This window comes from Phragmites australis, chromosome 2, assembly GCF_958298935.1.
Source record: "Phragmites australis chromosome 2, lpPhrAust1.1, whole genome shotgun sequence".
Taxonomy (NCBI): domain Eukaryota; kingdom Viridiplantae; phylum Streptophyta; class Magnoliopsida; order Poales; family Poaceae; genus Phragmites; species Phragmites australis.
In genome coordinates this window covers 38,103,560-38,127,177 of record NC_084922.1, presented here as the reverse complement: position 1 = coordinate 38,127,177, position 23,618 = coordinate 38,103,560, and the positions used below count along the sequence as shown (strand labels likewise).

The 23,618-nt window shown below is 44.0% G+C and overlaps 2 protein-coding genes and 2 long non-coding RNA genes across 12 annotated transcripts; 2 read left to right on the top strand and 2 right to left on the bottom strand.

Annotated features, from left to right (window-relative positions):
• Positions 1–3,535: 3,535 nt before the first annotated feature.
• On the bottom strand, positions 3,536–7,634 carry LOC133908702 (uncharacterized). Of its 6 annotated transcripts, none has more exons than XR_009908253.1 (3): positions 5,337–7,634; positions 5,029–5,092; positions 3,536–3,755 (listed from the first exon to the last, which is right to left on the bottom strand). It is a non-coding gene; the product is annotated as an uncharacterized LOC133908702 (long non-coding RNA). The 6 variants fall into 6 exon arrangements; XR_009908254.1 differs by having other exon boundaries at positions 5,029–5,491; positions 5,556–7,634; XR_009908250.1 differs by having other exon boundaries at positions 5,029–5,704; positions 5,812–7,634.
• Positions 7,635–9,064: 1,430 nt separating this feature from the next.
• On the top strand, positions 9,065–10,847 carry LOC133908701 (uncharacterized). Its single transcript, XM_062350827.1, has one exon. The coding sequence runs from the start codon at positions 9,171–9,173 to the stop codon at positions 10,719–10,721; it is 1,551 nt and encodes a 516-aa protein (XP_062206811.1). The 5' UTR covers positions 9,065–9,170; the 3' UTR covers positions 10,722–10,847.
• Positions 10,848–12,576: 1,729 nt separating this feature from the next.
• Positions 12,577–16,621, top strand: LOC133908700 (uncharacterized). Of its 2 annotated transcripts, none has more exons than XR_009908248.1 (3): positions 12,577–15,695; positions 15,804–15,881; positions 16,206–16,621. It is a non-coding gene; the product is annotated as an uncharacterized LOC133908700 (long non-coding RNA). The 2 variants fall into 2 exon arrangements; XR_009908247.1 differs by having other exon boundaries at positions 15,787–15,881.
• A 134-nt stretch (positions 16,622–16,755) lies between these two features.
• Positions 16,756–21,218, bottom strand: LOC133908699 (auxin-responsive protein IAA6-like). Of its 3 annotated transcripts, none has more exons than XM_062350825.1 (7): positions 21,035–21,218; positions 20,075–20,464; positions 19,787–19,961; positions 17,835–18,097; positions 17,558–17,705; positions 17,255–17,318; positions 16,756–17,174 (listed from the first exon to the last, which is right to left on the bottom strand). In XM_062350825.1, the coding sequence occupies exons 2-7, from the start codon at positions 20,403–20,405 to the stop codon at positions 17,091–17,093; spliced, it is 1,065 nt and encodes a 354-aa protein (XP_062206809.1). In that variant the 5' UTR covers positions 20,406–20,464; positions 21,035–21,218; the 3' UTR covers positions 16,756–17,090. The 3 variants fall into 3 exon arrangements, with proteins under 3 accessions (XP_062206809.1, XP_062206808.1, XP_062206810.1); XM_062350824.1 differs by having other exon boundaries at positions 20,959–21,217; XM_062350826.1 differs by having other exon boundaries at positions 16,756–17,115; positions 20,959–21,216.
• Positions 21,219–23,618: the final 2,400 nt, after the last annotated feature.

Genomic DNA, 23,618 nt, shown 5'->3' with positions numbered 1-23,618 from the left:
ACTAAACTGAAACTAGCTGCTAACTTCCTGCTCCTCCATCCGTGATCTTTGGAACGCAAATGTGCACAGGTTAATGTCCTCTTTTGTTTCCTAAGCAATCTGCAGCTCGTTCGGGAGGTAAGGCATATCTAGCATTTCCATAGTATCCAGATGAGATTCTAAATAGTTCTTGTTCGGGAGGTAAGGCCAAGAATTCCTCTTGCGGTCCCGCCAGGCAAAACAACGAACACCTAGTGCGCATGCCCACAACCCAACGATATAGACCGGAGAAACTGTCGGAGAACAGACGCAGGAGGGGGCAGATCAGCTTGGAGAAAAAGGCGGTTTACACTTGTTTGTAGGAGGGGTGGATTGAGTGTTCGACGGCCTAGAGCTCGCACTCGGGGCACCATGGCAAGTGCAGCGCAGCCACGGCCCAGATACGCCAGCTATCGTTGCCTCCGTGAACCACGGACTGGCATTGGCGTCTATCCGTCTGCTCCGCCATGTGGAGATCAGGAAGAGACGGAGTGGCCTTCGGGTGCGACGGGTGCTCACCGGCGCCGTTTCCCGTTGGCTCGGCGCGAGATCGCCTGCTCGTCGGCAGGGTTCGAACATTCGTTGATAACCGGTGGATAATAGCGATAACCGGCCAATTCGCTCCTCACCAAATTCACAAGTCAACCAGTTTTAAAAATTGAATTTAAAAAATTCAAATCAGATTTTAAAGAAATATAAAAACTAAAGGCAATTATAAGACTATCTATGAAAAAAATTAAAAAAATATATCATTTGCATCAGTAAATACGTGCTCAAACATTGGCAGATTGAAAAAAGATCAAAAAAAGTGAAAAGCCCAAAACGGACAAAATGCACGGTGCAAACGACCCGTTTCGGCCTAAGGGTAGAATGTCCTTATCCTTTTTGTCAGTTCCCCTCACATCCGGTAGCAACCAAATCTACACGACATCTGTGAGCCCGGCTAGATCCGCCACGAAGCTGAGGGAATCCAGTGGTGATTTGCCGGCAAGTTTATTGACCCTGCGACTTGGTGTGGAGCGACGGCAAGACAATTATGTGGAGACGCGGAGACTCTTGCTTTTGTGGCTTAAGCTCCGAAGTGATCACGGTGGCGAAGAACCGGAAGAGAGGATAGTAGTGAGACTTTGCCTTGATGGTTCATCCAAGTGTAGGCCTTGTCTTTGTGACTTGGTGACTTAAAGATCGTGACCGGATGTCGACCGTGAGCATATCCTTTGTGGAGCTCCAACATGGACTAGGGGTAATATTCATGACATCGATACCATGGGAAAAAATCCCTGTGCCGAGTTTGCTCTCTCTACTTTATTTACGTTTTTCCATTTACTTACTTGCAATTTAATTTCTTAGATAGGTTGCAAGCTCTTTGTTTGGTAGAGTAGACACGTTAGATAAACCTAGAAGCACATTTAAATAGAAATTGATATAAGTTTATCTTGTATTGTTTTTATAGCCAAAATAGTTCTAAGTGTACTAATCCACCCCTCTTAGGACGTCACTAATCCCTACACATGTCATACAGGGTGGTCATGATGGACTAGGGATAGTGCAAGCTGTTCTAGAGACTATAGACTATGACATGAAGAGTAGTTCTAGATCGTATCCGTACAACTATCATATCCCGATGCTCAGTCAAAACCTCCTATTCAGAGGGTCTATGAGTGACAAGACTCTGAGTTTTATGTCATATTACAAGGACAATGGGCAACCACTTTTGCATGGATGAGGTAAAGTTAGGTAGAATTTAAGGTAGAGTTGCTATCTACACGACGAATAATGCTCATATCCACTGAAGAGTACAATACAGTCGAATCTAATCACCCCTCCCCCCCTCCCGTGTTAGAAGTTAGTAGTACCGGAGATGATGATAATTTACTTTCTGTAACTACTTTATTTGCATACTATGAAAACTACATATCGATCATCACTTTGGTAAGTATTCATGCATGTCATGTGATTGTGTTTCTAGCTCTTGTATGGACAATTTGACATATTTGTTAACTTGAGGTGCTACTTATGTAATATATGCATATATTCGATGAAACAATTACATGGTCATACGTATTGCTATTAATATCTATTTGTTTCCTTGGAAATACCAAAATGTAGCAAAGACCATGCCAAAACTTTTCCTGATTTTTTACAAAAAAATTCCCCTTTGTATGATATATGCATGGACTAGATGGTATGATTGAACAAAATATAGCAAATCTCATGCCATATTTGTTTCTATTTTTTCTGCATTTTTTGTGATTTTCCTTGAACTTCATAGAAATTCAAATAATGCGCTCATTAAATCAGAAAAATCGACCGATTATTGACTAATTTGTTCAAATTTCGTTCAGTTCGGTCAATGCAGAAAATATGGGATGATCGACAAATCGGCGAATGCACTCGGTACTGATTCGATTGGTTCTAGTTTTGCCCCCGATTTATAAATTTGACCAAATGAATTTGCCTGAATTCTTGCCGAATTTTGACCAATTTTCGCGATAATCATGAATTTCCGGTTACCGCTGGGTCCCGGTTTTTGGACCCCAAACAATTTTGTAAACCTTGGGCTCCACGTGATAGGGATCAGTTCTGGTGGATGGTTAGTAACCATCTGACGAAGCAATCGACGGTTTAGACGGAGTGTTTTTTTTAACTCTTGGAAGTCTTATCTGGATATTGGAGCATAAAACAATGTAAATCCCATATAATTGAGGGACATTTTGTTTGAAGATCACCTTTTAAACTCTTTTTTCTCATTTTTTTTAAAACCCTAGTACAACACGCAGACTCACACACACACTTAATGGTGGTCAAGTAGGCCGTGCCAAATGGGCTAGCACGAGGCACAACTATTTTGACCCGACCCAGGAACAACACAGCACAACGACTAATGGGCCAGGTTAGCACGGCACAACGGCTAACGGGCAAGGACAACACAACATAACAGCCTGGGTCGTGCTTGGGCTGGAGCCGTGGCACGCCAGACCGGCACGACCCATTTAAGTTTTTCTATTTTTTGTAAGATCTTGTATAATTTGTTTAGATCTAATACACATATGATATGTGGTTCAATGATAATGTGTTTGACTCCTAAGCAGAAGGTCTTGTGTTCGATTCCTGGTAAGCACGAGTTTTTGTGATTTTTTCCAAATTGTTATGGACTGACAGACTGATGGGCCAAAAAAAATGCTATTGGGCCTACCGCGCCGACACGGTCTGATCTTAAGTGGGTCGTGTCTGAGTTGGAGTTGTGGCATGGGGTCGGCACAGCACGGGCTGCTTGGCTAACGGGTTGTGCCGCCCATTTGGCCACCTTTACACACTCACGTCAGTACACCACCACGCGCACGCACTCACATAGCGTCTACCAAAGACCAAAGATGTAGAGTTTAGAGATTGATGAAGTCACCACGGGCGTCTCGCTGTCAATGGGTATGTCATCTGTAAGACCCCAATTCTCAGGATCTCTTATGCCTCTTGTATCGGTCCCTGGATCAAGTAGCTAATACACATAGTATAACCGTTGTAGTATCACATTCAAACTTCGAATACAAGTATTAAGGTTCAGAGCATAAAATGTTTACAAACCATACAACACATTACAGACTTGACCTAATGGCCAACAAAAGCACAACGGAAAACAACAACCCAAAGCCACAAGCAGCTAGAGTACGAACGTGATGTCTACATATACTCTTCATCCTCGCCTTCGCCTCCGGCGTTTGCAGCATCTGCTTCCTCATCTGAATGATAGTAAGAGTGAGTACGGAAGGTACTCAGTAAGTCATATACTCATCTGAATGATAGCAAGAGTAAGTACGGAAGGTACTCAACTGCTACTTCAAGGTGTGATAGATGCATAAAGGGTAATTCAAGGTTAATGCTTTACCATTTAGTTTTAAGCATAAAGTAGTTTTATGCAAGTATTCATTTGTACTCTCTACCGTTAACCTTTTAAAACAGTTTGAACAATAAAACCAAGTAGCAAGTATCATCACATCTGGTGCACCTATAGTATCACACAACTCCTAACGAATTGAGCCAGCACCCTCATCACACGGATATCTAGTCCACATACTCACTTATCAAGACACGTGCACCCTGAGTCTAGTAAAAAAGGTTCTACCTTCGCATATCCATAATCGTGGATATGGCTATTTGAATAGATTTACACTCTGTAGAGATTGTATATTGTACTCACATGATATGCTCAGCCTCCGATCATTGCAAGCGGAGGAGTGAATCATACCAAGACTCTTCAAACACTTTTCATATCGGGCTTTTCTACGAGACCCACCAAGTACTAGAGGTTTTGTACTAAATGTCAGGGTCCATTTTTACACACTTGTCAGTCCCTGCACATTCAAACAGAGAGCCAAATAGTCACTTGACTGCTCGTTTCTCCTAATCTCCTAGTATTATGGCCAACTCAGTCTGGTGAAAGAAAGGTCAAGTCATGTTCATACAGGATGCATGATTAAATTAGGGTGGCTTAAGCATGGTGGTGAAATGACTCGGTCCTTAAGCGGCCACGATAGACATCTTCTGGCAATAAATAACACAAAGGTAACTCAAGCCCCCATGAGCATCCTCGATCGGAGTACTACTCTTCCTGCCCCTGCCAAAACAATTTTCACCTATTTTTACACATCTAACCATCACGGAATTCATAACCATTAAGGATCCATGGTATATTGGTTAATTTGATAAATAATGAATAGATATCTCCGAAGAGATGTATTTCAAGGCGGCGTCTCCAAGAAGAGGTATTCAATTCTAAACATGCTAGATATCAAGGTGTCATCCAACGTTAATATAGATAACGAAAGGAATTCTAGGTTGATATGTGTTCTGGATGCTGACATTCAAGGCATGGCAAGTGTTGATAGGATTAACTACTACAAGTAGTTTGAAAGAAAACGTAATATATAGCATATGTGATAATAAGTCAAGTTTAGTTGATCTTGTAGATTATTGAAAACATAGGTTCAATATGATCAAGGAGATATGATTTACCTTCTCTGAAGCTCTCTTCTATTGCCTTCGTTCTCAGTTAACCAATCTATTCTCAGAATGACATCTATTCCATTAGAATTCAGAATAATTAGGTTTGTCAGAAACTCTACCTCACTTAAATAGAGTTTGACCCCGGGGACATCTTAGGAGACACCATATATTTCATGCAGGGGATTAAATAAACTTAGGATTCTTAAGAATCACATATGAGAACTTATAAAGTACAGCAAATTTTGAAGAAACAAATGAATGCGAAGCTCCAAAATCAAACAAGATTGTTACAAGGGTTGAGTTGATGAAGAACTCACCGAGTATGACTTCCGGTGGATAAAGATGTTTATGAAATATTACATGCACCTTCCAAGGTAGCAGCGCGGCACAAATTTAACTGACTTAAGATCATTTATCAGCATAGCTAATTTGGTGAACTGGTGTAGGTGATAATATCCAGACCACCATCAACCTGTAGACACATTGCTATATATCATGAAGATCATGCAAAAGAGAACGTTGAATAGGGAACATACCCGATTGTGGCAGGTACAGATGCCTTAATTACAACTAAAGCATCATATACATATGAACAGGTGACAACCAATCTTTGTAGATCAGAGATGAGCACAAAGCAATGATCCATAAATGAATTTCAATAGGTACAGGACATGAGATTGCATACCTACAGTTACATTGCGTAAGATGAAGCAAACATCAGATAGCACACTGCCACAGTCACAGAAGAAATGAAACTATGGCTCCTCATGCACTGTATAAGATGAGGATTACCTTTTGATCTGCAACTTTCACAAAATAGGGCACCATAGACAAAGGTGGTGTTGCACCAGTAGCCTTCCTGTCCACACTAAGCACTCAACATTGATTGTGGCAATGGATCAGCAGCTTGTGATACAATGAAAGTTGAGGAGTCATGAGTCAAAACCAATGAATCTACATTTTCCTACTTTCAGTGGGCAGTCTGACTGTTACATTCTTTCTGTGGGACTCGTGCTTATTTCCAAATTGGGCCTCGTTCCTAAGCTTCCATTTTTCTAAGCAGAAACACCATCAAAAAAGCAAGAATGACATCAGATGAATGCTCTGGTTTCATCATATCCATTGTCTCACTGACAGGTACTCTGATTTCAGAAACGAATGCTATATATCGATGCATAATATTTGATAATGTAAAAGAAATATGATTTCCTAGCTATCAGCCATCATTAGATAGAACAAAGGGAAGGAATCTGACAGGGCAAACACAAGCATTTGATGTACATAGCCTGCTATGTGCGTTTGCTGATGCTGTTCATAAATGTTAACGATTTTTTCTGTAAGGCAAAAGGATAACATATTTAAAGCAGGGGTATACCTTTTAGAGAAAGCACACCGCAGGCGTCCACCAGGTCTGTCACATCACACAGGCCTTTGCCAGCCCCGCGCATGGCGCAAGCCACATCGCCGCCGCCGCTGGCCGTTTCGAGTGGTGAACACAGAACGCGGTCGAGGCAGACAGCAAGCCTCCGTCGCAGCGCAGCGCGGCTGAGGACAGTGTGGCTCAGTGGTGGGCATCGGCACTAACGCTGCAGAGCGCGAGGCGTCGCATCGAGGCTCATCGTCATGTGCGACGCGAACGAAGACGAGGTCCTCAGCGGCGGTAGTGGCAGGTGTGCCGGAGGGGACAAACTGACAAGTGCCAAGCGCCACAACACTATGGATACGGACAATGAGACACCATCCCAACCGCTAGAAACCAACAACGAATCAAAGCTGACACCAGACGACGCCATACGCAGGCCGCAACGACGCGCCCACCAGCTGTTCAGCGAAATGCGCGGGCGGGACAGAGAGAGCGGGTGACACACCTGGGGCACGTACTTGCGGACGGGGGCATGGAAGAGGTCAGCGGGGTCACAAGAGTGCCAGCGACGGAATCGGTCGTCGAATTCGAGCCCCATGAGGTGGCCCATGACGAAGGTGACAAGCATGCGGTAGGCCTGGCTGCCGATGGCGTAATTAAATTTGAAGAGGCGGTTGTACGGGGACCGCCCTGCCCGACCCGCTCGACAGGATCTCCGCTATGGACTTCGCCACCGACGGCTTCTCCGCTACGTTCAGCATGCGGATTGCGCCGCCGCCCCCGCCGCCGAGATGCATCATGAGAGGAGGAGCGCCGCGAGGGAGCGGTTGTGTTGGTGCACGAGGTGGTCGGTGGGGGCTGTAGTAGCGGCAACGGCGCCGGTGCTACTTGGTGTATTTCCTTGATCTCTCTCAGATCTGTGGGCGACGAGGCCGACTCGGCGACAAGAGATAGGGAGCAGAGCGTGGCGGTGAGTTTGCGGTGGGGCTAGGAGAGGAGGCGGAGGTGGCGAGCGCGGTCAAGGTGGAGGCGGCGGGAGGACACGCTGGCCGGAGGGCACGCGGTGCGGTGGAGGCGTCAGAACTCTAAGTGCCACCGGGGCGGGGTGCTCACAGCCAACAGTGCCCCGGCCGTGCTCGGCGGGCGAGACGGAGGTAGATGGATTCGCGCTCGCGTGTTGAAGCTCACGGAAAGGAGGTGGAGGGAATCGCGTCGGGAGGGATGAAGGAGAATCGGGAGGAGACGCTGACCGTTCTGGACGAAGCCCGCAACAAGAGAACAAGCTGACGGTGCACGTTTGATCCACCTTCGATCCGACAACTTACGATGTGTGTGATGACGTGGCTCAATGAGGGGCCGAGAAGCTGACACAGATTAGGTATTAGAGATTGCGCTGGAGTATAGCGATCATGCAATAGTCAATAGTCCTTGGGCGCTTGCATTGCGCTAGGCTATGCGAGAGCACCGCCCATTGCCAGACGAGGTACAGTTTCTGAAGACAGGTCCTGACTGGCTGCTCGTTTTGCTCCAAACTGCACCAGAGGAACAACGAGACTTGATTCGGTTCTTATTTAGACCGTCTTGGATAGTTCACAATAATATCGTGCATCAGTCGGGTAGTTCCTCGATTCTAAACTCGGTCCATTTCCTGTTGTGGTATCGAGCCACTCTGTCGAAAGTACGACAACAACCTGATGTTGAAGATAGAGAAGGCAAAGGCTTGGTGTGGAATCCTGGTGATTGTCAGCATCGGCTACACAAATGCAACATAAACTTTTTTTTTTAAACAGGGCTCCCGGGTCTTCTTTGGAGACCTTTATGGGGAGGTGCGAACCCAGGGTTTGAACTTCGGACTGGTGAAGACGCTCCCGCGCGTCTTGCCAGTGAGCCACACGCTTGTTCGTAAATGCAGCATAAACTCAGGTAGCAAATCGAAAGTGTCAGCATTCGAGGGATGGCTGGATAAAAATAAACGTTGATGGTGCGTTCATGGAACAACCCGGGGAGGATGGCCTAGGTATGTTGGCTCGTGATCATAATGGAGATGTTTGCTTCTCTCTGCACAGCGTATGTTATTCGATTGTGCAAGTCTTGCTGAAGCGGAAATACGAGCATGGGTGGAGGGACCCAGGCTAGCATCACAATGGGCACATCGTCCGATGATCAATCAAGCTGCTCCAAAGCGGTGACTGTGGAGCGTACGCCAAAAGAAGACCGATCGGATATTGCTTTTTTACATCAAGGAGGCGAAAGAGCTAATGCAAGTATGCCGGGAGGTAGAAATAGTCCAGGTTAAACGTGAGTGGAACAATTCGGCACATTTGTTGGCGCAATTAGCTAGGAGAAATATACATACAAGTGTCTGGTTGAGACAAGTGTCCGCTTGTGTTGCCCAACTGGTTAATCTTGATCGTGTATTTTTCCGTGATTATTAAAGCTCATGTTTTACCAAAAAAAAAACCATTTCTAAGACCACATTGTGATTTTTTCTATCAGTTTAGAGCCCAAACTAAAGCCAGTTTGCACGATTACGCCTAAAGTTGATTTGAACGCAATATTCTAACGGCTGGGCCTGATCGCAATATTATAAGAGGGCTCGATTGTCAAATTTCACAAAAGAAGTCTCGATTGAACAAACAGTAAAACCTGGAGGACCTGCACAAAAACATCCCCTTCCCATCCCCGACGCGGCATTTCGTCGAACGAGCGGCGGGCACCGCCCACCCAAACCCCGTCACCCCCGCCTCCACCGACCCCAAAACCCTACGCTCCCCGCCGCGCCAACGCCATGCTCCACTGCAGCCTCTCCAAGTCCCAGCCCTTCCCGCTCCTGGCGGCGGCGTCCTCGCCTCGCCGCACCCTCCTCGCTGGCCTCCTCCGCGCCAGCTACCTCTCCAAGTCCCCGGCCGCCTCACCCGCGCCTCATCCGACCACCACCACCACCACCACCCGTGCGAGCACCAGGGCCGCGACTTGCCCCGGCGACCCCTCGCGCTTCCGCCTGGGAGGCAGGGTTTCGTTCTCTACTGCACCAGATGAGTCTGCTTCGGCCGGCGGCGGGAGGGCGCTTCCTTGGCTTGCCGCGGAGAATGGCAGTAGCCGCGCACCCGCTGCGAGGACTAGCGCCGGCCGCTCCTCCTCCTGGGAGACCTCCGCGGAGAAGTTCTTCTCTAGGGACGACCAATACACGCGAATGTCGGACGACAGGGTGTCGAACAAGGTGGCAATTAGGGAGGAGGGGGACGAGAATGAGCCAATTGACAATCCCAGATGGGGCAGGATTAAGGACAGGTACCGGCGAACCGTGGGGAGGGATGGAGGGTCCCGTGGTGAAAGGTTTAGAAGGGAGAGGTTTGATAAGCCGGATATGAAGCAGTGGAATAAGCAGGAGAATTGGGGGAGGAAGACGTGGAAAGAGGCAGGGGAACCGACGGTGCTGAAGATGGTGGGGCAAGGGGTTTATGGAGTTGGGCCGGTCCTTGCTGCGCTCATGGCTGGGAGGAGGGAGTTTTATGCATTGTATATGCAGGAAGGTATGGATTTGAGCGGGAGCAACAAGAAGAAGAAGGACAAGAAGGCAGTTGAGAAAGTGCTGCGGATGGCAGAGAAGATCGGGCTTAAGGTTGTGGAGGCGTCAAAGCATGACCTTAACATTGTGGTGGATAACCGGCCACACCAAGGCCTAGTGCTTGATGCATCGCCCTTGGAAATGGTGAATACTAAGGAGTTAGAGCCAGTTAGGGTGGATGGTGGGAAGGCACCAGTCTGGCTAGCCTTGGATGAGGTTATGGATCCTCAGAATCTAGGAGCCATAATTAGATCTGCCTACTACTTTGGTGCTGAGGGGGTTGTGTTGTGTTCTAAGAACTCTGCTCCACTAAGTGGAGTAGTGAGCAAAGCTAGTGCAGGCTCACTTGAGTTGATTGAGCTGCTTTCCTGCAGAAACATGATGCAGTTCCTGTCTTCATCAGCTGAAAATGGGTGGCGAGTTCTTGGTGCTACAATTGCTCGCAAAGCTGTTCCTCTCTCTGAAGTGGCAACAGGGGTGCCAACTATTCTTGTGTTGGGAAGTGAAGGCACCGGTTTGAGACCCCTGGTTGAGCGATCCTGCACACATCTGGTCAAGATTCCTGGAAATGTTGATGAATCTGTCATAGGAGCAGATGCAGACACAGATGCAGGGGAAGAAGGTAATAATTATTATGGTAATCAAGATTTGAAATCGTTCCTTGCAGTGGAGAGTTTGAATGTAAGCGTTGCAGCAGGAGTTTTGCTTTATCACCTGGCTGGAAGAGATGCATGTCCCGTAAGTGATAATCCTAGTGTCGCTCTTATGTAAGGACATTTTGTGATCGATGCATATCTTAGCTATTAAGATTGCTCAATTTAGTACTTCTGCTAAGGACTACTTTGGTTTCTCTCGCATGCTTTGATTCTTCTGGTTGAAAAAATAACTTCTTTGATATGCATGATCATAAATTCTTTGAGAAATACCTTATCTAAATTCTGATCAGGCGTAGTGGGGTTTTGTGCTGCCTTAACTAGCATTTTTTACTGATCAGTATCTGGAGCCGGACAAAAAAATCAACCAAGATGATTTACTGCTAGTAGATCGTCACTTCTTTCCTTAACCATATTTGTGGCTGTATTCCATATAGCTATCGTGTTTGTTTATATTCTGCTCGATCTGTTGGACCTCGTATCACATTGTCGTCCTTTGGTGTTTGAACTTGAGATTACTGATCCTGTTTATTGCTGAAAGTTCCAACTGCATTGTAGTATAGCTTGAGCCATCAAAGCTATTTTGAGTTGTTGAGCTTTTTTTTTTTCTTGAAACCCATGTAGACATATAAATAATTTATTCATGCTGCACACTCTCTTGCTAGGTGTTCTTTTGGATCTGTCTATATGTCAGTCACATGATTTTCTACTCCAAAATCAGTTGAATTTTCAGACCACCGGATCAAGATCCAGTGATTCAGATAAACAACAAACCTTTGTACTTTGTAGTTTTTTTTGGAGCACTGACAACAAACCTTACTTAATTGAACACATCCAGCCACTGTTCATAGTTCATACAGCCCTGTACATTATCCGCACAATCTTATCATATTCTGATGCAAACCAGTATTGTTCTTTTGCATCTTTATCTTCTGATAAAGGCCAATTTTCTAGTTTACAGAGCTTTGGGGATGATGAAATCTGTTTTCCTGAATAACCTATTTAGGAAAGAGTGAAACAAAATTACATGGACCTACACTGACATAGTCAAATTATGTTCCGGAATCAGCAGACAGGGCTAGTGTTCTCACATGCAGGAAATCCTGGAGTAAGTTTAGCTCTTCAGGTTCTTCAGATTGCCGCTGCCTTTCTAGGCAAGTGGGCTTCACGTGCATGTACCTTGTATAATACTTGCAATTAACTGATACCAGTTGGTCCCAAACCTTGGCTTTGATGCCATTGGCCCAACATTTATGCATGGCTGCCCTTGGTACAAAGATTATATGATCTTGTGCTAAAACTTCCTTCCCCATCAGGTTCATTCAGCAAACATGTGGTGCGATTATGATGGTGTCGAAAACATCTGCTTCTATCTTTTCTGGACAATCATGCAAATAGCATCTTTCAACATCAAACATTAGCTCATTACGAGAATATTGTACATAGTTACTAAGAATCTGGAATCTGGATGTACTATACTGTACGTACTGGAAATAAGAAGAAGAAGAAGAAGAAAGAAAGAAATAAAACTGACATAGCCAGTGCAGACCTAGGAAATTCAAAGCAGTCTACAGTTGGCTAAACCGCTAAAGTGTCAACTGAGGGTCGAAGGAGGTGACTTACATGAGGCCAAATTGTGCTGAAGGGGATTCATTAAAAATCTAGAGTCATCTCAGTTTCTACGTGCTTTTTAACGGCAATAGGGCATGGACGATGGTGCCACATAAAGCTGGCCAAGTGGGTCAGGCCAAATGGGCTGGCACGAGGTACGGGAGTTTCGGTCTGGCTCGAGCATGATACAATAAGTTGGGCCGTGCTTGGGCCGAGGCCTCGGCATGGCCCGGCCTGGCACAGCCTCGAAACGGAACCCCTCCCTCCGCTGTCCGCCGTCCCGCCCTAGTCCGCAGCAGCCACTTGTGGTTGTGCTCTGTGTTGACGAAGGTGACGTACACCTCACGCGAGTGTAGAGCTTCAGCGTTGGGTTGATGTGGCCCGAGCATGGGAACGGGAACAACATCGCGTGCGCCCTCTTCTCAATGGCCGTCGGCGCGCACAGTCGCACATAGCTTCGAATCGCAGCTACCGAGCTGAATGGGTGGGCGCGCAGTGATCCCGACGAAGTGCCGCCACCCCGCCCTGCCGCCGTCACCTCACCTCACCTCGCCCCGCCTTGCCACTGCCCCACCGTCGCCCCGCTGTCGCCCCGCCATGCCTTATCTGTGCCCTGCCGGCTCGGCCTGACAGTGTCTCACGGGTTAGGCCGTGGGCTGAGCCTCCGGCACGCGGACACGGCACGGCCCGGTTAGGTAGCCGGGCCTGACGAGCCATGTCCATGCCAGCCTGGCCCGTCAGACGCACTTGGCCAGCTCTGGTGCCACACTTCCACCTCCACCTCAGTCTCTTATTCTTGCCATATCAGCGAAATCCTAGGTGGTGGAGAGAGCAAGGAGAGAGGATGTAGGTTGTCACAGCACCATTGTTCATGCCCTAAGCCTATGGTCGCTGTTCTACCACTCCTTATATATCCACACTCCATAATCCTAATGCTTAACCCTAATTATTCAGTCTTTGTACTTCATGGACAGTTAACTCATGATGAATGAAGTTCAAAATGTTCAATTCTTATTTACCCCCATCACTTGATCGAAATGGCATCTTACTTTCAGGAATGACATGCTTAGCATGCTTGTTCATCTTATTCCTTTCTCACGGTTTCTATGCTATCTAGGGATAGGGTGGGTGGTCCTCCAGCTGAGGACTAAGGTACTGCAGTTTAACGGTATAATACTGTTTCATGCTATTTGGGAAGGAATGAGGAAGTACTTACTACTAGTAGGAGTCAAAGAAAATTGAGACGATATTGAAAGTTTACTGTGTACTGTGTATCATCTGGGGTTCAGAGCCGTTTACTGTGTATCAGCTTGGTTTGTATCTTTGGATATGTTTAAACTTTGGGTCCATCTTGATTGATTCCAACAGCACTGCAGGTTAGGAAGTTAAGGCAGAACTTTGTAAATAGTTTAACAGCACTAGACTGCCAGTACATGCCAACATGACTACAATTTCAAACCTATGTCAAACTCACCCATGCACAGACTTGTTACACTTTTCTGTTCTAATCCATTGCCGTTGCAATGTTCTTCTGGTAAATCTTAGCTACTGGTGTTCTCCTGGAATGTGTACAAGTGTCTGTCCATTCTCATGATTCAAGGTTACTGATGCATAGTTGCATGCCAATTACAATGTTCTCTTTTACAAGGAAGAATATAGCTTAGCTTTCAATTGTCGAACATTGAATTGTTCTGATTGATCATAAAGAGATCATTTTCATACTATTATTTAACGGATCATACTTGACTAGCGAGGGCTGGAAATGGTTACAGGATACCAGTAAAAGAAACAAAAACCTTCGCGCAAACTGGACAGACCAGACCAGACCGGACCATTACAAATAATAAATTATACTATTCTACAGCTTGGTTGCTCATTGATAAAGTGGGAGTCTAATTATGACTTGTGTCGGACAAACTCAAGTAAGGATTGAAAGTTTAAGAAAAAGAAAGGTTTAAGAAACTATGAAGCCTTGTCACCCTGCTTTTATTTATATGCTATGTGTTGCAGTCAAGTTGGATCAACTACGAGTTTGGTCCTACAAGGGGTGGTGCCTTTCAATGTAGTTTTGAACTACAAGATTTTTCAACTTTTGGTTTGCTAGCATTGTTTTTCGTTATGCTGTTGTTTTGTGCTATTATGCTGTTGGTTGTGTCTTAAGTATGCTAGTGGGTCGACCCAGAACTCCACTCAAGTACTTAATTTATTGATAGCTCATTTTGTACACATGAGTCATCGGGTCGACTCGATCTGACCGCTTGCATCCATGAATTGTGCTGTAAAGCAATGTACAAGTAGAATCTCTGCACCATTTCCTTTATGTGGTGTTATTCTGATTTATTTGTTTTTTAGTAGCTGGTATCTTCAAATTTAGATGAATTCATGCTAGCCATTGGGTCAACTCAGGTGGTATTTTCTTGTGCGACCATTCCCTGACTTTTGATATGGTACTTATTCTCTTGTGACCAAATTGCTAGTCTCTTGTCAAAATGCTATCCTATTTGGTTCCATGTATCTGAATGTTTGGTGTATGTGCCTCTATTATCTTTTGATGAACATGTCATGATGTTCTTTCATTGGTGGGATAAATGAACTACCATACTCCATATCCTAGAGAAAGAGGCCCAGTGACGTGGCTTGACAGGGAGGAGGCTCTAGGAGTAAGAAGATTATACAGACCATGGATAGTCTTTTAATTCAATTTTCTTGCTTAATGAAACTGATAACAGTAGCCTCCTTATATATGGATGATAATGCTAGAGCCTACACCTATGAAAGAACAATAGAGTAATAACAGTACTGTTCACTGAGGCATGATGCACACTGCTGCAGCTTACGAACCGACCATTTATTTTGGATGACAAGGCAGTATATTAAAACTAGGACTAGGCAAATCTTTTAACACGAGGGATGTATAAGGTATCAAAGAAGGAAACTATAACTAGGCATCCACCCCCACCTTGTATGCTAAAGGTTAATGCCTATGAGATGTTCCGTATGATCCAGTGAATCATTAGGATTTATAAATTATAATGAATGTCTGAATCTTGTCGTGCCTAATTGCCAGTGATATCAAGGGTTGTTAGGCTAATTTTGGTACTGTAGATCTATAATAGAATAACTGGTGGACTAACAGATTCAGTACAGATAGGTGCGTGAATATGGTTGGCTTTGTAGCTCTGGGTTGTCTGAACACTTTTTGTGGCTTTCACCAGCACAAAAGAACTGTGCTTGCAAAATCACTATAATTTTTTAGTCCACAAAGATACAGGTACAATATACAGTTATGCACTGCAAGTGGCAACACATGAGCCCACAGCAGTGGAGATAAAGATGTCCGGTAAGGGCATTGCAAAGGGGCCTAAGATTCTTTCGTAATCCATCCCGTCTCTTCTACTTTTCCTGCTGTCTGGAATTTAGGGATGGTCCAATGACATAGACATTTCCTTTGTCTCCAATTCCAAGGCCTGAAAGCATCAAGGTTAATATTCCTCTCTGGCAGAAAAGTGTCTCTTTCTCCCCCCTCTGCTGTGTGTGTGTCATTACGAATTATAATTTATCTCTTCAAACAGGTGTTTGTTATTTGCAGAAGACAAATGAGAAATAACTACTTGGTTATGGTTGAGTGCTGAAGGCGCTTCAAGTTTATGCGGATTTCCATTTTCGGGTAAGCCTCGTAAAGCCTAGATATACATGTCTTATTTTGGAGTTCCATTTTTAGTAAGCCTCATAACAGTTAAGCATCTTGTTGTATCCTATCTGTACACCTGAGTTCCATGCTATCATCCTGCTACTTAAGTCCTCTACTGTACTGTACATAAACAGTTTTTTGAATGGTCAAAACTGTACATAAATAGTGAAACTTGATTCGCTGAATTTTGCGTGATGCTTAGTTTTGCATTACTAATATTCCACTTCTCGGAAGTCAAGAGGAGTGATATGCATCATGCATGGTTTGTACACTGTCATTTGATGTGCTGTTTCTTTCAAGCAAGAAAACCGATGCCACCTGCTGTTCATCTTGACTTCCTTGAGAGCCTGAGGATATGGTTACCAGGACAGCTTGGAGATAACTTTGAGGTTTGGCAACTGGTGCCATCATGTGCGTGTAATTATTAATGGATCTGGATAATGTTCTATACCCGTGTAAAAAAAAAGTGTAGCGTTGATTGCTTAGCTTTACAAGCTAACAAAAGGATGACAAGTTGCCCCTCTTGTTTGTCACAGTCCTGCCACTATTGGAACAAGACAGCAATTTGGTACCCAACAGGCATGAAGGCATTGGCACATGCTTTGCTTTCGCCAGTTCAATGTTAGGTCATATTTTTCTCATGGTGCTTGTAAAATTTTTTTGAAGGGTTTAGAAGGATCAGAATTCAGCTATATGATTTTTCTTTTGTGCCGTAGACTCCTAGTAACTGCAAATTCCACATGAACTTTCTACTCCGTAGATACCATGTTGCAATGAGGATAGCATGTTTGCTGTCCTCTGCGGTACACTGGTGCCAGCTAACCATTGTGGTCTGAACATTAGATTTGCATTTCGGGTCACAGCGGGGCTGAATACTAGTTTATCACACAGCAAGGAATTTTACAGGGGTGAGTCTTGAGTCTACATATGCGACTCTCTCCCAAAAGCCCAATGCTCAAACCACTTAGAATTGCTCTTACCACCTTACCTACGGCATTAAAGTACATGGTAGCCTAATTTACAAAATAGCCTGCGTATTTCCACGCATCCGAAATATGCTAGTTCATCTCATTAGATTAATCTCTACAGGCAAAAAAACAGGTGTCATCCCGAAAGGCGAATGAACCAGCTTTAGTTTTAACTCATTCTAATTGATTGAAGATCTGTCACAATCTCAGCAATTTGCTACTCTTCTAAGGGCAGCTCCAATCTGGAACAAGCAAAATGCATCACAGCCTCAGTCTCAGCTTTGGGTAATTGAACTTGTAGCTGTAATAAGCACGAATAAAAAAAGGATTGTTGGAACAGAATAAAGATTTGGATACAACTTGAAGTGGCTTTGTGCTTACCAGGCCATGGGAAAGTTCTGAGCTCCTCAGAACCCTCAACCTTTTAGCAGTTGAGATGAATGCGCTGCGGCGGTTATGTATAAAGAAAAGAGTTTAGATGGCATAATAGAAAAAAGTTGCTTCTATTATACTTGCAAAGCACTATATATGGCGACTCAAAATTTTATAGGAGGCACTTGAAGTGAAAGAAGTTTACTGTAGTTTCAGGCACTTAATAAAATCGTGGTGGCAGGGTGTGTGTTTTCTTTTTATCTTGTTAGGGTGCGGTTAAATTGTATATGGCAAAGGAATAATCAAGCTTACTTCCATGGCACGTCCCTAACCAGCATCATGTCTCCTTCATTGTCTTCGTAAGCTAGAGTATATTCACCAGATCCATCCAATAATTGAGAAAATATTTTTTCATCTGCTCCATGCCATGCACTTTCAGCACCAGATATATCCTTTTGAGCTGCAGCTTAGGCAAACACAAGTATTAGAGGGGGGGGGGGGGATAAAACTTGTTGTTTAGGCGCACGAATTGACACCTTGAAAATGAATTGAACTACTTGTTTTCGTTGAACTAACTGTTGATCTGTACCTTCAAGAAAACCATGGAAAAGCTCTTTGACAGCTACTGATAGCTTCTCGTAACTGTCATAGGCTGCAAGGTCTACTTTCCTTCCAATGGGGATCCCATCCATGTTGATTTTTACGAGAGGATTCTTCTTGCTGGTGAGTTTTGTCTTCACGCTCGTTTCACCATTTGGCGGTTCAGGGGTTTGTTTGGATGAACTGCTATTAGCAAGGTTTCTCCTGAAGGATCGGATTGGAGGCCAGCCTACCACCGGAGCTGAAGCCCCTCTACATCAGGTTAGAGGACCTGTGAGTTAGTCTGTGAACTAACGCAGATGAATATTTCATGAGTAGCTCTAAAATGTCGTATGCAGCGGTTGATGCTGTTATTTCTTTTCAACTTATACTGCCATTGTCCTAACAATAATACTAGTATCATAACGACCACAGTCCAAAACAAAAAATGATCAAGGCTGTAAATCTACACCAAAAGGTCCAGAACCACCAGTTGAAAATAAAGAATACTGATACAAAAAGTAATTGCAGACTTGAGTACAAAGTCAACCATCTTTTTTATAAATAGAATTTATATTATTTGATGAAGTGAACGGAATATTTTTTGGACAGGGAATTTATATTATTTTGGTGTAGTAACAACAATGGAACTTACACTCCCATTAATTGCATGTTACACTTAATTCGAAAGGTCCCAAGGAAAGTAGGACACTGCGATTTCTGGAAACCTAGAAACCGTGAAGGAACAAATGATATGCAAATATGTAATTCTTCCGTCAATACACCATATGAAATGTAAATCTATACCAAAAGGTCCAGAACCACTAGTTGAAAAAAAGATAAAAATCAACAGAAAGAATACTGATTACAAAAAGTAATTGCAGACTTGAGTACAAAGTCAACCATCTTTTTTATAAATAGAATTTATATTATTTGATGAAGTGAACGGAATATTTTTTGGACAGGGAATTTAAATCCTTAAGAATCCTCATTTTGGTGTAGTAACAACAATTGAACTTACACTCCCATTAATTGCATGTTACACTTAATTCAAAAGGTCCCAAGGAAAGTAGGACACTGCGATTTCTGGAAACCTAGAAACCGTGAAGGAACAAATGATATGCAAATATGTAATTCTTCCGTCAATACACCATATGAAATGTAAATCTATACCAAAAGGTCCAGAACCACTAGTTGAAAAAAAGATAAAAATCAACAGAAAGAATACTGATTACAAAAAGTAATTGCAGACTTGAGTACAAAGTCAACCATCTTTTTTATAAATAGAATTTATATTATTTGATGAAGTGAACGGAATATTTTTTGGACAGGGAATTTAAATCCTTAAGAATCCTCATTTTGGTGTAGTAACAACAATTGAACTTACACTCCCATTAATTGCATGTTACACTTAATTCAAAAGGTCCCAAGGAAAGTAGGACACTGCGATTTCTGGAAACCTAGAAACCGTGAAGGAACAAATGATATGCAAATATGTAATTCTTCCGTCAATACACCATATGAAATGTAAATCTATACCAAAAGGTCCAGAACCACTAGTTGAAAAAAAGATAAAAATCAACAGAAAGAATACTGATTACAAAAAGTAATTGCAGACTTGAGTACAAAGTCAACCATCTTTTTTATAAATAGAATTTATATTATTTGATGAAGTGAACGGAATATTTTTTGGACAGGGAATTTAAATCCTTAAGAATCCTCATTTTGGTGTAGTAACAACAATTGAACTTACACTCCCATTAATTGCATGTTACACTTAATTCAAAAGGTCCCAAGGAAAGTAGGACACTGCGATTTCTGGAAACCTAGAAACCGTGAAGGAACAAATGATATGCAAATATGTAATTCTTCCGTCAATACACCATATGAAATATAAATGAGCAGATCTTCTTTGACTAAGAACAGAAAGGATAGCAAAAGCACCTCTGGGGCTATCATTACCTTCCCTGGGCCTGTGTTCTGTTGCCGCTGTTGCGCACAGATGCAGCAGGAGGGGCATGCGATGGTGGTGGTGGACAGCATCCTTTCTTTCTCTCACCTGCGGCTGCTATCTTTTCCTCCAGTGCTAGTTCGTTCGCACATCCCGCTCTAACCTGCTGCTTCTGCTCGTTACAACCTTTAAACAACAGAACAAAAGAGTATATTTAGTTCAGTGATTCTGTTGTTTGTTTCCGTGCTTCTGATTACTAGTAAACAAGAGCTTGAGTGTGCTGAAAGGCTGCTACTTACCTTCTGCTTTGGCCTCAACAGTGTCTAAGAATCCTCTCTTTGTCCCAGTTGTCGTAGTGTTGATCGTAGACTTGGAGGGATTAGGGAAGTAACCAAGAGAGAGAACCGGGCTCTCTTGCAGTATCCCTTTATCTCTTGGCACTGCTGTTATCTTTTCTTCTATGAGACCTGGAAGGCCGAGTTTTAGCTCTAGATTCTTGTCCTCATCATCCCCAAAGCCTGTGTTTCTTGATCTCCCTGGGCCTTGTGCTTCCCTCTCTTTCCATTCTTTCTCATCAGGGATAAGATCTAGCAGCCGAGGAAGGGTTTCTCTTGTTTTGGAGTCTTCCATAGGACTTGTTCTAGGCGAGCTGATTCAAAGGCTCCAAGAGTCCAAATAATAGCTACCACCTGGAACAATATGGGTAATAGTTGACGGCAACGAGAGGTGTCCAATTCCTTAGAAGTTCAGTTCTACACTCAACTTAGGCCGGAGAAAGTGAGTACGAGACAAACCGACGGGAAAGGGTACGATGACATCGAAGCAAACATTCAAAAGAGAACCCGGGATAACGGGGACTTAATCAATTCGACTTATTTCAGGCAAGGCAAATGGAAATGCAAGTGAGCTTATGTGACCAACAAGACAACACCATTATGCCTTGTTTCAGCAGAAGTGAACCGTGAGACGGAACCAGTACTTGGCAAAAGCATTAGGAGAAAGAGGAGGACAATATACCGCTTTTTCGTCGGAGCTAAGATTCAAAATGTTCAATCACAAAAGAAATCAGGTCATGTCAAAACCATTTCAGGCAAGAAAACAGCAAAAACAAGAAAACCACTTCTGCGCCAACCAAAGTTATTACTAGCAGAGAAGTAACCAGCAGATAAGAACAGGTGCAAACCTTAGCCCAAGAGCTCCAGAACCTAGGTGGGAAATGGCCTAGTGGAAGCGGCTAGCTCGAGCTTGCGAAATTGTACCTTGGCTTTTGTACTACCAGCGCGGGTGCTGCCTCGAGCTGCCTGCTCGCTGTGCTTTTCTAGGCCTTCTTCTTTTGTCCCATACAGCTCTCCTTTTTATCCTCCTTTCCTTTGCCGCTCTGTCCTGGAGAGGAGCATGCGCTTTGGTGACGAGCGAGGTGTGCCCGTGTATGGCTAGGAGATCAGCATGTGTTGTGTGTGTGTGTTTGGGGGTCCAGGACAGGAGCAGCAGCACGCACGCTTACCCGAGCAAGTGGGCGCAACGTGATGGGGTGTCTTTTGGAAAGCAAATTCTATAAGATCATATATATAGAAAAACTCTGGTGTGATCTTATATATACTATCTATTTTATGATCTAATTGTTGGACGGAAGAAGAGAGAAAGAGTGGATATATGTTATTCTTTCGTAAAATATAGTCTTATAAAATTTACTTCCACCTCCTTAACCGTCGCCATACATACATCTGTGTGGTGTTCGTCGTTGTCGAGAGGTGGTGGCGTATGCAATGGTTCCACCCATCTCACAAGCCGGCCGGCCACACAGGACCACCGTGACTGAGAGGAGAGGATAGCCGTCTCTTTTACTGTTGATAATCCACTTGGGGATCCTGCTGCCCTGCCCCCTAACTCTCCCTGTTTATGTTTGTCAGGAACCATTCAAAATTGAAGCAGTTCATATGATTATCTGTGTTGACAAAACCGTTCTTGTTGACCTGGTGTTATTGCCTGTTTACCGGTACTAGGTGCATGCATGCACTCGTAGCAGTGCAAAAAAAAGAAAAGAAATAGAAAACAAACGTTTGTTTACTGTCCGAAGTCGTTGACAATCAAGTTTTCAACTGTTGAGTGTGCATCAATCGTGCAAGTTGATTGGGATGCTGTCAGCTGGAAGCGTTGTGCCCAGCAATCCAGGGACGTGATTTTTCACAGAATTTTTGGATCCATTGACCTTGTGATAAGCTGCGTATGGTGGTATTTTTTTTCTTATTTTACAGTAGGAACTTGGAAGAGATGTACTCTTTTTTTTTTTTTGCGCGTGTATGACCAAGTTTTTGTGAAGGCATGGATTGTCTCAGTGATGCACCAGCAATACTTTCCTCCTGACCAAATAGCTAGGGTTCTGTGGACCGCATATGAGCATATCCTTTAGCTTGGCTCTTTCCTCTGAAAACCCCCAAATTTGTAAGCTTCTGCTGTTTTTTGAAGGGGAGCAAAGCTTTTGTTGTTGATGGGCTCTCTTCCGTCCTTGTCTTTTTCATATCGTGCAGCTGGTAGGGACTAGGGAGTGGATCTACTTGAAGTGCCTGCAGAGCATGTACTCTTCGTGCCCATGATCGAGTTGACAGAAGTGTGCCCTCTCTCAGATCGAGTCCAATAAAGGTTAGCATGCTTTTCTCAATCCTCAAGGGCCGATGCTCGTTAATTTTGCCACAAATCATCAGCTCACTAGGCGAGTCTTAAAACCCAATAATTAAGTGCTGCTCAACGTAATACATCTATTAAACCAAGCAAACTATTGATAAAACTATTTTTTAGACTAATATAGATGTATTGTTTTCATAGGCAGTGTCAATATTCATTGAAATATCGATGGCCAAAGTTTGACTACAAAACACGTATCCCATCTTTCGTGATTATATGGAGTACACTAATCACTTCCACTCGTCCCTCCACCCATTGTTGGTGTAACCGCGCTGTTTGTGATTTAATCATGTTAATCCAGTCACTTTCGAGCTCTTTTTAAAATATCAGGCCTACTACGAAAGGTACGAAAATTCGCCACACGACGAGTGCCGCGTCATCGCGACAAGAGCGGCTACTAACTCCCGGATACGTCCCTCCGATTACTCAAATCATTGCTGCATCCATCCATATGATCTTCATTTCACTTTGCCTGCTTCCTCAGCGGCTGCAATGTTGTATCTAAGATTATACAGTACAGGTGTAGGAAGCAACGTCTGTGCCAAATTGACTAGCACAAAAGTATATGCAAACCAAGCTTGACTGCCACAATCGGCGTCGACGGTAAATATTAGATCAATAAAGTTTCTGACGAGCGGGCACTGGACTGGAGGTTGAGCTTTTCAAGTTTCGACAGGAATGGTGCGTGGTGTTGTGCTGTGCTTCCCGGATATCGAGACAATGCTGCTGGTCGAAACTTAGTAAAAAAGTATCAGCCTGTATTCGGTAGTACGGCACTGTCCCTCACATGTAACGACATTACGACAACAAACGAGCGTGAGCAAAAGCATCTGTCAAATGTGCCCGCGCGCTGATGCGTAACGCTCCCTGTTCCAAGAACAAGATGCCTACTGATCCAAGTTCTTTGGTCTTTTCTATCTGTCATTGGATTAATATGTGGCCTATTCTGCAGAAAAACAGGCAAAACAGAGAGGTCATGGAATGGGGAGCAAAGCTACTAAGCCAGGTCGCGGGGGACGTATTTGAAGCAAGCAGGGGATGGAGACCGGTGGTGCAGAAAATAGGCAACTAATGCAGCGAAACGATGAAGAGTACAAAAAGACGAAGAAAAACTGAAAGTGTGCAGGGTGAAAGTTTTCTGGGCCCAGATAACCAAATTCT

Bases quoted from the DNA above. Each gene is read 5' to 3' on its own strand.
- LOC133908701 (XM_062350827.1), top strand. From the start codon at position 9,171: ATGCTCCACTGCAGCCTCTCCAAGTCCCAGCCCTTCCCGCTCCTGGCG.
- LOC133908699 (XM_062350825.1), bottom strand. From the start codon at position 20,405: ATGGAAGACTCCAAAACAAGAGAAACCCTTCCTCGGCTGCTAGATCTT. The intron at 17,706-17,834 runs GTACAGATCAAC...CCTAAGCTGCAG, and splicing joins TTTCCATGGTTTTCTTGAAG to CTCAAAAGGATATATCTGGT. The intron at 17,319-17,557 runs GTAAGCTTGATT...TAACCGCCGCAG, and splicing joins GTTAGGGACGTGCCATGGAA to CGCATTCATCTCAACTGCTA.